General features: G+C 38.8%; 1 protein-coding gene across 7 annotated transcripts in view; it reads left to right on the forward strand.

Annotated features, from left to right (window-relative positions):
• Positions 1–12,604, forward strand: part of LOC121015688 (A disintegrin and metallopeptidase domain 3-like) — a 127,441-nt gene that overhangs the window by 71,879 nt on the left and 42,958 nt on the right. For 6 of the 7 annotated variants that reach the window (XM_040452964.1, XM_040452915.1, XM_040453192.1 and 3 more), the window contains one exon: positions 4,572–4,758. The exons of the other annotated variant lie outside the window; for it this stretch is intronic. In XM_040452964.1, coding sequence (XP_040308898.1) covers positions 4,572–4,758 — 187 coding nt within the window. The remainder of the gene's footprint in view (positions 1–4,571; positions 4,759–12,604) is intronic. 7 annotated transcript variants of the gene reach the window in all.

Here is a 12,604-nt window from a genome sequence, read left to right on the forward strand (position 1 = left end):
ATTCTATATTGTTTATTTCTGCTCTGATCTTTATTATTTCTCTTCTTCTGCTGGGTTTAGGCTGCCTTTGCTGTTCTGCTTCTATTTCCTTTAGGTGTGCTGTTACATTTTGTATTTGGGATTTTTCTTGTTTCTTGAGATAGGCCTGGATTGCGATGTATTTTCCTCTCAGGACTGCCTTTGCTGCATCCCAAAGCGTTTGGATTGTTGTATTTTCATTTTCATTTGTTTTAATATATTTTTTAATTTCTTCTCTAAGTGCCTGGTTGACCCACTCATTCTTTACTAGGGTGTTCTTTAACATCCATGTTTTGGAGGTTTTCCAGACTTTTTCCTGTGGTTGATTTCAAGCTTCGTAGCATTGTGGTCTGAAAGTATGCATGGTATAATTTCAATTCTTGTATACTTATGAAGGGCTGTTTTGTGACCCTGTATATGATCTATCTTGGAGAATGTTCCATGTGCACTCGAGAAGAAAGTATACTCTGTTGCTTTGGGATGCAGAGTTCTAAATATATCTGTCAAGCCCATCTTATCCAATGTATCATTTAGGGCCCTTGTTTTTTTATTGACCATGTGTCTAGATGATCTATGCATTTCTGTGAGTGTAGTGTTAAAGTCCCCTGTATTACCACATTCTTATCAATAAGGTTGCTTATGTTTATGAGTAATTGTTTTATATATTTGGGCGCTCCGGTATTCGGCACATAGACATTTATAATTGTTAGCTCTTCCTGATGTAAAGACCCTGTAATTATTATATAATGCCCTTCTTCATGTCTTGTTACAACCTTTAATTTAAAGTCTAGCTTTGTCTGATATAAGTATGGCTACTCCAGCTTTCTTTTGGCTTCCAGTAGCATGATAAATAGTTCTCCATCCCCTCACTCTCAATCTAAAGGTGTCCTCAGATCTAAAATGAGTCTCTTGTAGACAGCAAATAGATGGGTCTTTTTTTTTTTTATCCATTCTGATACCCTATGTCTTTTGGTTGGTACATTTAATCCATTTACATTCAGTGTTATTATAGAAAGATACGGGTTAGGGTCATTGTAATGTCTGTATGATTTGTGCTTGTAGTGATGTCTCTGGTACTTTGTTTCACAGGATCCCCCTTAGGATCTCTCGTAGGGCTGGTTTAGTGGTGGCAAATTCCTTCAGTTTTTGTTTGTTTGGGAAGACCTTTATCTCTCCTTCTATTCTAAATGACAGTCTTGCTGGATAAAGGATTCTCGGCTGCATATTTTTTCTGTTCAGCACATTGAAGATCTTGTGCCAATCCTTTCTGGCCTGCCAAGTTTCTTTCTTTTTTTTTCAACGTTTTTTATTTATTTTTGGGACAGAGAGAGACACAACATGAACGGGGGAGGGGCAGAGAGAGAGGGAGACACAGAATTGGAAACAGGTTCCAGGCTCTGAGCCATCAGCCCAGAGCCCGATGCGGGGCTTGAACTCACGGACCGCGTGATCGTGACCTGGCTGAAGTCGGACGCTTAACCGACTGCACCACCCAGGCGCCCCTGGCCTGCCAAGTTTCAAAAGAGAGATCAGTCACAAGTCTTATAGGTCTCCCTTTATATGATAGGGCACGTTTATCCCTTGCTGCTTCAGAATTTTCTCTTTATCCTTATGTTTTGCCAGTTTCACTATTTTATGTTCGTGCAGAAGATCGATTCAAGTTACGTCTGAAGGGAGTTCTCTGTGCCTCTTGGATTTCAATGCCTTTTTCCTTCCCCAGTTCAGGGAAGTTCTCAGCTATTATTTCTTCAAGTACACCTTCAGCACCTTTCCCTCTCTCTTCCTCCTCTGGGATACCAATTATGCGTATATTATTTCTTTTTAGTGTATCACTTAGTTCTCTAATTTTCCCCTCATACTCCTGGATTTTTTTTATCTCTCTTTCTCTCGCTTCCTATTTTTCCATAACTTTATCTTCTAGTTCACCTATTCTCTCCTCTGCCTCTTCAATCCGAGCCGTGGTGGTTTCCATTTTGTTATGCATTTCGTTTAAAGCGTTTTTCAGCTCCTCGTGACTGTTCCTTAGTCCCTTGATCTCTGTAGCAAGAGATTCTCTGCTGTCCTCTATACTGTTTTCAAGCCCAGCAGTTAATTTTATGACTATTATTCTAAATTCACTTTCTGTTATATTATTTAAATCCTTTTTGATCAGTTCATTAGCTCTTATTTCCTGGAGATTCTTCTGAGGGGAATTCTTCCATTTGGTCATTTTGGATAGTCCCTGGAGTGGTATGGAGGACCTGCAGGGCACTTCCCCTGTGCTGTGCTGTGTAACTGGAGTTGGTGGGCGGAGCCGCAGTCAGACCTGATGTCTGCCTCCAGCCCGCCACTGGGGCCAAAGTCCGACTGGTGTGTGCCTTCTCTTTCCCTCTCCTAGGGGCGGGATTCACTGTGGGGTGGCGTGGCCCGTCTGGGCTGTTTGCACACTGCCAGGCTTGTGGTGCTGGGGATCTGGCGTATTAGCTGGGGTGGGAGGGGCAGGCTTAGTTTGCTTCTCCTTAGGTGATCCACTTCAGGAGGGGCCCTGTGGCAGTGGGAGGGAGTCAGACCCGCTGCTGGAGGGGTGGCTCCGCAGAAGCACAGCGTTGGGTGTTTGTGCAGGGCAAGCAAGTTACCTGGCAGGAACTGGGTCCCTTTGGAATTTTGGCTGGGGGATGGGTGAGGGAGATGGTGCTGGCAAGCGCCTTTGTTACCTGCCAAACAGCTCTGTTGTCCCGGGGCTCAGAAACTCTCCCTCCCTTTGTTCTCCAGTCTTCCTGCTTTCCGAGCAGAGCTGTTAACTTAAGACCTCCCAGATGCTAAGTCGCGCTTGCTGTCTGAACACACTCCATCCAGCCCCTCCACTTTTGCAAGCCAGACTGGGGGCTCTGCTTGACCGCAGGCTGCCCCTCCGCCCAGGCTCCCTCCCACCAGTCCGTGGAGCGTGCACTGCCTCGCTGCCCTTCCCACCCTCTTCCGTGGGCCTCTCTCTGCGCTTGGCTCTGGAGACTCCGTTCTGCTAGTCTTCTGGTGGTTTTCTGGGTCAGTTAGCAGGTGTAGGTGGAATCTAAGTGATCAGCAGCAGGCGCGGTGAGCCCAGCGTCCTCCTACACCGCCATCTTCCTGAACCCCCCTTTTTTAAATTTTTTAAAAAATATTTACTTATTTTTGAGAGAGAGAGTGTGAGCAGGGGAGGAGCAGAGAGGGGAAGACACAGAATTCAAAGCAGGCTCCAGGCTGAGGTCTCCAGCACAGAGCCTGACCTGGGGCCTGAACTCACGAACTATGAGATCATGACCTGAGTCCAAGGCAGATGCTTAACTGACTGAGCCACCTAGGCACTAAAATTGAGGGACATTTTAGCAAATAATCAGCCTAAAATCATAAACCCTTTCAAGGTCATGAAATTCAACAACAAATGTGGATAACAAATGTAGATATGGAGAAGTAAATGCAATGGTTGATTCTGAACTGGATCCTTTTGCTATAAAGTGCCAATATTGTGAAGAAGGAGAAATTTGAATGGAATCTGAGGATTATGTAATAGTAATGTACCACTATTTCCTGATATTGAAGGGTCTGCTTAAGGAGAATTCATTTCTATGCAAGAATTATACATTAAAATACTTAGAGTTATTAACATTGTTTTTGGCAATTATTCTTAACTGTTTTCAGGAAACAAAATTTATTCTTTGAACTGTATTATATTATTTATCTAAGATTTAGATTATTACAAAATTAAAGAAAAGTCCATTAAGTAGTACACTTAGAAATGTACAAATATAAAATAAAACAGAATCTAGGGCTTGTAGATTTTATATACTTAATGTTGATATATTTTGGGGCGCCTGGGTGGCGCAGTCGGTTAAGCGTCCGACTTCAGCCAGGTCACGATCTCGCGGTCCATGAGTTCGAGCCCCGCGTCGGGCTCTGGGCTGATGGCTCAGAGCCTGGAGCCTGTTTCCGATTCTGTGTCTCCCTCCCTCTCTCTCTGCCCCTCCCCCGTTCATGCTCTGTGTCTCTCTGTCCCCAAAATAAATAAACGTTGAAAAAAAAATGTTGATATATTTTAATTGATTGATTTTGATACCAAAGAATAAATAACCTTGATTTTTCATTAGCATAATCAACCATTTTTTATTCCTTCAGTTTACGTAAATTTCCTAGTACATTTCATTTTTATAAGTAATTATGACTTATGTTGACAATAAAAGTAAAAATAAGATATTCTTAAAGAGAGCTTTTTGTGTGTGAAGCACTGTAAAGTGTTTTAATATATTTGAACTCATGTCTTTTTAACTTCCTTTATGTGGTAGATGTCTATTATATGGAATTATAATAAAAATGGACTCACTGCTTTTATTTACGGTTTGTATTAAAAATAAGAGCACATGAAACCAATATGATACTGTATGTTAAGTAACTGGTATTTAAATAAAAACTTAAGGAAAATGGTATTTTCCCCTCCTTGGCTCCCCAGTAAGTGAAATGTAGAATTCATAGTACTCTGTTGAGGAGGGTTTCTTTAAAACTGACTTTATTCCATTTGTCTGAAGAATATAATTTATTTTTAGGCGTTCCCATGGTGTGAAGTTTTTTAGCAGTTGCAGCATGAATGAATTTAACCGAATGGTTTCACAGCCTGAATTTGAATGTCTTCAGAGTCAAATAGTTTCAGAATTGTCTTACCAAAATAAAAATACACTCTGTGGCAATGGTATTTTGGAACCGCCTGAGGAATGTGACTGTGGTCGTTCACAGGTTAGTGACAAACATGAATTGCTTATCTAAAGATTTTTCTTTGGGGGAGCCTGGGTGGCTCAGTCGGTTATGCGCCTAACTGTGGCTCTGGGTCATGGTTTTGTGGTTTGTGGGTTCGGGCCATGTTGGGCTCTGTGCTGGCAGCTCTCCGAGCCTGGAGCCTGCTTTGGATTCTGTGTCTTGCTGTCTCCCTCTTCCCCTCCCCTGATCGTGCTGTCTGTCTGTCTGTCTGTCTGTCTCTCAAAAATAAATAAACATTAATTTTTTTAAAATAAAGATTTTTCTTTGTGTTTCTTGTGTAGACTTATAGATGTGATATAAAAAAGAAAGATTTTTTTTTTCTCAAAAGCTCCACCATTTATCAGATATCTAAGGGAGATATGGGGCATGTGATAACTGACTCATCTTGAAATTAAAGCATTTGAAGAGTTTAAGTAGCAGGTAAGTGTAGCATGGATTAAAGAGGTAGATTTTCAGGGTGCCTGGATGGCTAAGTTGGTTAAACTGCCATTTGGCTCAGGTCATGAAATTCGCACAGTTGGTGGTTTCGACCCCGGCATTGGACTCTGCTGACAGCTAGAGCCTAGAGCCTGCTTTGGATTCTGTGTCTCTGCCTCTCTCTGCGCCTCCCCTGCTCACGCTCTGTCTCTCTCTCAAAAATAAATAAACATTAAAAAATTTAAAAAAAAAACAGAGGAGGTAGAGTTTCTTCATTGTGTAACCATTAATGGTAATATCTACCTTTCTGTATCACAATGTTAACAACAGTTCTATAATTATCACCTCAATCATCTCTCCTGAATTCCTCCAAAGTGACTGCATTGGTTCACTAAGTTATTAAATGTGTGTTGTTGTTTACCTCCTCATCTCCTAATTGCTGTTCCTGCATTTGTGAGATCTTCATTTATTTTAACTTCTGACTTCACAGAATTTAATTAATAATGTCTTGATGTGTTGTTCTATTTAGCTTTTTGCTATTTTTTTTTAGTTGTGCTTGGTAAGATAAGTAATCATTGAATTTTGTTGTGACTGCTTTCATATACTTATAAATGGAGATAATTTTGAATATTTCACATTTGGTTGAGAAGATGTAAACTAACTGGAACAAAATTCTGTATACTTGATTGCATTATAATTTTTAAGTGAATGTCTCACATCTGCATTTTTATTGGTTTTGTTTGCCTGAATTCTCAGTACTTAAGAAATAATGTTGGTACCTTCAACTGTAGAGTTGGATTTGCCTAATTCTCACTATAATTTACTTAATGCATGCTTTATATATTTTGTAGCTTTTTATATGGTGCAAACATATTTACAATTTTTATATCTTCCTAGAAATTTAACATTTTGCCTTTAAATAAATACTGAATCTGTTTATCTCTCATGTTTCTTTTGGTTTTAAAGTCTATCTGGTCTGGCATACATCTGTATCTGTACACATGATAACTTTCTTTAATTGGTATTTCCCTGATAATTTTCTATTTACATTTAGTTTTTCTGTACTATTAAGTTCAATATCTATGTTTGGTTTTAATTTATTATTCACTCTGTCTTTGATTTATAAGATTATCCCCTTAAACATGATTATTACTTTTTGAGTATTGTTTTAATTAACTAAAGTCCATAATTTGTTCATATTTCCTTTGTTTTTACCTAATGGCATCTTTCTGTCCCAGAATCTCCTCCAGGATACCTCACTACATGTAGCTATTATTACTTCTTACATATTATTTATAACTTTACTTGTCTCAAAATGTTTATGTTTTCTGTGTTCACTTTGCCACATTTGTTTTTCAGTTGAATTTTTATTATTTCTTTTGGTCTATGTGTTTTGTTTTTCTTTCTTCCACTATTTCTTCTAGTGATTCAGTGGATATATATTTTCAATTTCCCTTTAGTGATTATATTTGCATTTTTAACCATATATGTGTAATGTTTAACCATATCTAGACCACATTACCCCAAAATAATAGGATTTACAACTGTTAGAAAAAGCTCACTGACCCAGTCAAAAGAGGGACACTGGAAACTTGGAGCACAGTAAGGCGAGGCTTTAATCAATGTTCTTGCAAGAGCGGGTGTCTGATGGACAGGCACACTCAGAGCAGTTACAGCAGACAATTTATCTGCTAGCATGCATGTCCCTCCCCTGGCTCCTCATTGGCTGAGTACTACAGAGATTACAGCCTTACCTGGATGTCCCTATGCCCACGTAAGGCAAAAAGTAGTCTGATTGGAACAAATGTACATTCCCTGAGGTGATAGAGACTTTCCATCTCTCCTTTTTCCTTTGGTGCATGCTCATTGCAGAGTCTGAAAAGAAATAAGCCAGCGAAATGGAGAATGGAAGAACCAGGAAGTGAGGTGTCTGAAGTTTTGGGACTCCATTATGGTGTGTGTGTGTGTGTGTGTGTGTGTGTGTGTGTGTGTGTGTCGGGGGAGGGGAGGGGGTTCATATATATTTCTAATAGGTTAAACCTACTGTTAACTAGTCAGCACAGCTTTTATTTGGCATTTCTGAAAATGAATCATCTCACTTCCCACAACAACCCAATAACTTACATGACATTTTTACAAAATATTTAATTTGTCATCTTTATTACTCCAGAGATTGTATTCAGAAAACAGTTGCTTTATTTACCCTACCAGTCCTTTTATTTATTAAGGGTTTTTTTGCATGTGAAAGTTTGTTTCTGAAATAATGTCCTTTTGAATTATATCCTATTCCTTAAAATATACTTTAGGACTGTTCTCTTGATAGGACAATTCACTGCCCACTTTTGTTTATCAAAAAAAATTATGTCATACTCACCATTTCATTTTGTCACTTGGCCTTTTACTCAATATTACACTTGCAAAGGTCATCTGTTTTTGAATATAGCTTAGTCCAATTGTTTTCATTGCTTTTAGTATTTTATTGATATTATAGTTTGTTCTATGTCAATGAAAATGTAAGTTTATTTCAATTTTTTACTATTAAGATTCATGCAGTTGTTTCTTTCCTGGCACATGTCTTCTGCTGCACATGTGCCTGCATTGTTCTAGGCTATGCATCAGTAGGTGAATGTGCTATGTCCTGAGCTATTTATATGTATATTTCTTTGAATTGAGGGTATCTGACTTTGGGTTTTATTCTTGAGTGGTCTGTGCATATCTTTCATACAGTTTTTGGTTATTTCATCAGCATTCACTTCTGTAAATTATCAGCAATTTATCATCAATGTGGTAGAAGGCTCAGAGGTACACTGTTTCTCCAGTAAACTACATTTTCTGGGCATGAGATGAGTCTTGTTGGCAAGACCCCCGTGATCAAGTGGTTCAGGTGAAGCAGTAGGTGGGCTGGTGATATCTGTTTCTTATGGGTGAACAGCTTCTTGTTTGTGGAGTTTACCAGTGTCAGGGGTCAGTCTGTTTTTAGTGGAACTTTTGGGGATTTTCCCACCCAATCAGATTGTATTGTTGTTACATTGGATTATTTCATAAAGAACTTTTAATGGGAATATCAGAATCATACATTTTCTTTACATTACTATGGGATAAAGTTCTTTGGTTCCAATATGCCAGTGAATATCAAAGGAAATTCAGGGCCAGTGGATGAAATCCGCTGTGTACTGGTCTGAGATGCCTGCAATTGCATGGGGTCCTAATCAGACATAGTGCTCAAGGGCTCTTCTCCCCTACCCCCCATTATCCTTGATTGCCTTCTGTGATCTTGTTGTTGAACTCCACCTACCCCAACGAAACTTAGCTGCTTTTTTTGGTGACTTATTTACTAGCATATCAAGAATATTATTTGGGGGGCGCCTGGGTGGCTCAGCCGGTTAAGGGTCCTACTTCAGCTCAGGTCATGATCTCACAGTTCGTGGGCTCGAGCCCCACGTCAGATTCTGTGCTGACAGCTCAGAGCCTGGAGCCTGCCTCGGTTTCTGTGTTTCCCTCTCTCTTTCTACCCCTCTCCCACTTGTGCTCTATCTCTTAAAAATAAATAAATGTTAAAAAAAAATTAAAAAAGAATATTATTTGGATTATAAAGTCTATCTGTAGTCATATATGTTTAAATATTAAATATCATACAGCACACACACAAAATAGTTTTTCAGTGCAGGCCACATAAAAATGTTATGATTGTGGCAGAATGTCTACATACTTGATAGTATTTCACATTTTTCAAGAATTAATATAATCCAAAGAAGGCCCATCACTGTGGGAACCCAGAGCAGTAAAGCTGTGATCTCTAAGCATTGTCTGATGAAATTAAAACGAATTTGGTCCCCAATAGTATAAAAAGTATTAGTTATACCCATTACTATATGCCAAAGGTCATTCATGGAAAAATATTTTAATTATGGTTAATTTGTTGTTCACTCTGGGAATAATGGTGTTTACTTCTTGTTTATCTTAGTAGTATAATGCAAGCTTCTAATTATCCATGACTTCCCCCAGTCCCAGACAGTACTTCTTTATTTTTCCCTTGTGTGCAACATTTTACAACTTTGAAATACTTTAGGAGTATAGGTCGTTCTTAGTTGATCCAATCATTACAGAAACTATGAATGTGTGTCATATCTGAGAACCAAGAAAAAATTTATCAAGTGATAAAAACTAATGCAAGAACAAAAATACATAAAAGGCATAAAAAAACCAATAGCCAGGTTAGTTCCAGTCTTTAATAAGCACAAACATACATTTGCAGAATGTATGTTTTACCCGTGCATACTTTCAATCTATTTAAAAAATAAGTTATGATTTTTTAAAATATAGTAATAGATTTACAACAAAATCCAACAGATACTGCAGTGAGTTCTATATACCCACCCCACCCTCTACCCCAATTCCAGCATACAGTTTTTCTATTATAAGCATCTTATTGTTGTACATTTCTTATAGTGGATCAGCCAGTATTTATACATTGTAATTAACTAAATTCAATAGTCTACATTAAGGTTCACTTTTTGTGTTAGACAATTCTGAGGATTTTGATAAAATTTATAATGACCTGTATTCGCTATTATAGCATCACACAGAATAGTTTCACCACCGTAAAAACTCCCCTGTGCTTCACTTATGCTATCCTCTTTCCCTTCTCCTTAACTTTTTTTTCTCTGATCCATTTTGAGTTGATTTTTGCAGAAAAGATAAAAGTCTATATGTCTAAATTCTTTTTTTTTTTTTTTGCATATCCACATTTAGTTACTCCAGCAACATCTACAAAAGATCATTCCCTATTCAATTGCCTTTGTTCTGCTTTTTTTTTTCTTTAGTTAAGGTGGGAGTGATACTTCCAGACTCTTTATATGTCACAGCTGAAACCAGAAATCCCTGAATTGCTCCTGTCTCTTTTTCACAGGTTAGCACCTTTAGATCTGGAATGCTCCCTTTGTTTTGGGAGTTAGCGGCTTTCAGACCCTGCTGATAAAATTCTCTGTCCTCTTTGGAGCCTCAAGCTGCCAGCTTTCCACCTCTCCTCTCCATGGTCTAATCCCCTCCTTAGGGAAGAATGTTTCCTAAGGTAGCCAGTTGGAACCATCACTTCCACGAAACATGTGGAGTCAACAATTGCATGGCCTTAGAGTGTGTGCCTTCTAAAAATGTGTAGTCCTAGGTGGCTTGCCTGCTCTACCCTAGTGCCACCCTTGATAATCCATCATTTCCCCAGTGATTCTTTTCTGCTGGTGTTCCTGCCCTTAGTATCCTGCCATATTGAATAGGGATCACCTCCGTGATGATTAGGATCTATGGAAATGATGGTATGTTACTTTTATGGATAAGCCAGAAAGAATAGTTGTAGCAACTGCATTTTGTAACATATAGAGCAGACACATGGAAATGTTCACGTGTATTACTCAAAATATATTTGGAATTTTTTCAGCAGTTTGTTTATATATGCAATGCACCTGTAATTTTGCCTTACATGGTAAAAGGGTCTTTGAAGATATGATCAAGTTAGGGACTTTGAGAGTGTTAGGTATTCTATATTATCTGAGCAGGTCCAATGTAATAATGACAGGGGGCAGGTCAGAGTCAGAGGACACGTGAAAATGATATTTGGAGATGTACTGTGATTTTGAAGATGAAGATTCCATTAACCAAAGAATGCAGGTGGCCTCTAGAAGCTGTAAAAGGTAGGGGAATGGATTTTCTCAAGAGTTCCAAAGGAATGCACAGCTTTCAACATTTCAATTTTAGTCCAGGTAAGACACCTTTTGGACTTTCGACTTCCGGAACTATAAAATAAGGCATGTATTATTTAAGCCATTAAGCATGGTAAATTTTTTTGATAGGAAAAATAGGAAATGAGTACAAAAGTAAACCAATTATGTATTTCTTTTGATAGGCAAACCTTTGAATATGTTTAACCATTTGCTGCCAAGCAGCCTGCAGTTTTCTGAAGAGAAAATTAATTTGGCTATACTAGCAAGCCTAGATCCAATACACTGGCCTATTTTGGGAGAAATCATTGTTGCCAAGACATTTGTAGGAATCTCAGCAGCATTTTGCCAATGTGAGGTTGGGGTCCAGTTCTTAGGAAACTGAAAGGCAGGATTATTAATGTAAGAGAAACATAAATGCCAGAAGGGACATGTAGGAGGTAATCTTAGAATATCTGAAGTATTTAAAGAAATAGCTAATAGAGGGCACCTGGCTGGCTCAGTTGGTGGAATGTGACTCTTGATTACAGGGTTGTGAGTTCAAGCCCCACGTTGGGTATAGAGATTACTTAAAAATAAAATCTTTAAAAAAGAAACTAACAAGAAGAAACTGCTAAAAAAAAAAAACAAACAGCTAATGGTTTTCAAGAAGGTCAGTGAATTGACCTTCAAGAAGGTCTTGACCTTCAAGAACTCTTGACCTTCAAGAAGGTCAATGAATTGATAGATCTAGCAATCAGAGTAGTAGCTATGGGCCTGAGGAGAGTACACAAGAAAGTTTTGTTTTCCCTTAGGTAGTAAATGCAGATCTCCAGAGTTAATAAAATGTAGCTGGCTAAGAGGAACCATATCTGTGCTCAAAAGTTTACCTGGGCAGAAGCTGTCTAACTCTATAGTTAACAAGTCTCAGCTTATGGTTTCCTAACAGAATGGGTATCCAACCTTTAGGTTAAAGGAATTGGTGATAGTCTGGGACAAGATCATCAAAGCATTCTGAATTGGCAAGGCCAGGTCATGTGTCTTGTGAGTGAGAGCCAAGAGTTTAATTGACTCTCCTCCCACCCTCGACCTCTGAGACTAAGATGTTTCTTCTCTACCTGTTGGGGTTGTTCTCTTATTCCATGGCCAAGTGATCAGTATGACTAGTGTCTGCAGCACCACTTTACCCTTTTCCCATCCTTACCATAGCAAACCAAACCATTTGGCTACATTCATCTTTAGTGAGTTCAGCAGTTTATTTCTTATATATCTTTGCCATCTTAGAACATCTCGCATCCACTGATACATGAACCATAGCAGGATCACCTTGGGAGTTTTGACCTCGTGGCAATGATCATTTTTATTCATTATCACCTTGATTCTGTGAAGAAATATGGCAGTAAAAAGGGGACCGTGTTAGTGTCTACCACTCCTTGACTCTTATTTGCTACCTTCTTGTCTCAGTAGCCTCGTGTGTTGGGGATAGACACAGAGGGAATAAAAGAAAAATACGACGTTTAATTACGTTGTTACGGTTCTTTTATAGTCAGTTTGGACTTCCTTTCCATCTGTCCCCTTCAAGGAAATTACCGTATTTAAAGCCTCTACTGTCTGTCTTGAGTGTGTGTTCCACTGGGAGCTAACTCTTGGTTGTGCACTTACCTTTTCAAATTTCTCCTTTAAGAATACATTTTGGGGGTGCCTGAGAGGCTCAGTCA

This window comes from Herpailurus yagouaroundi, unplaced genomic scaffold (assembly GCF_014898765.1).
Source record: "Herpailurus yagouaroundi ecotype Mexico unplaced genomic scaffold, PumYag 28, whole genome shotgun sequence".
Lineage (NCBI taxonomy): Eukaryota > Metazoa > Chordata > Mammalia > Carnivora > Felidae > Herpailurus > Herpailurus yagouaroundi.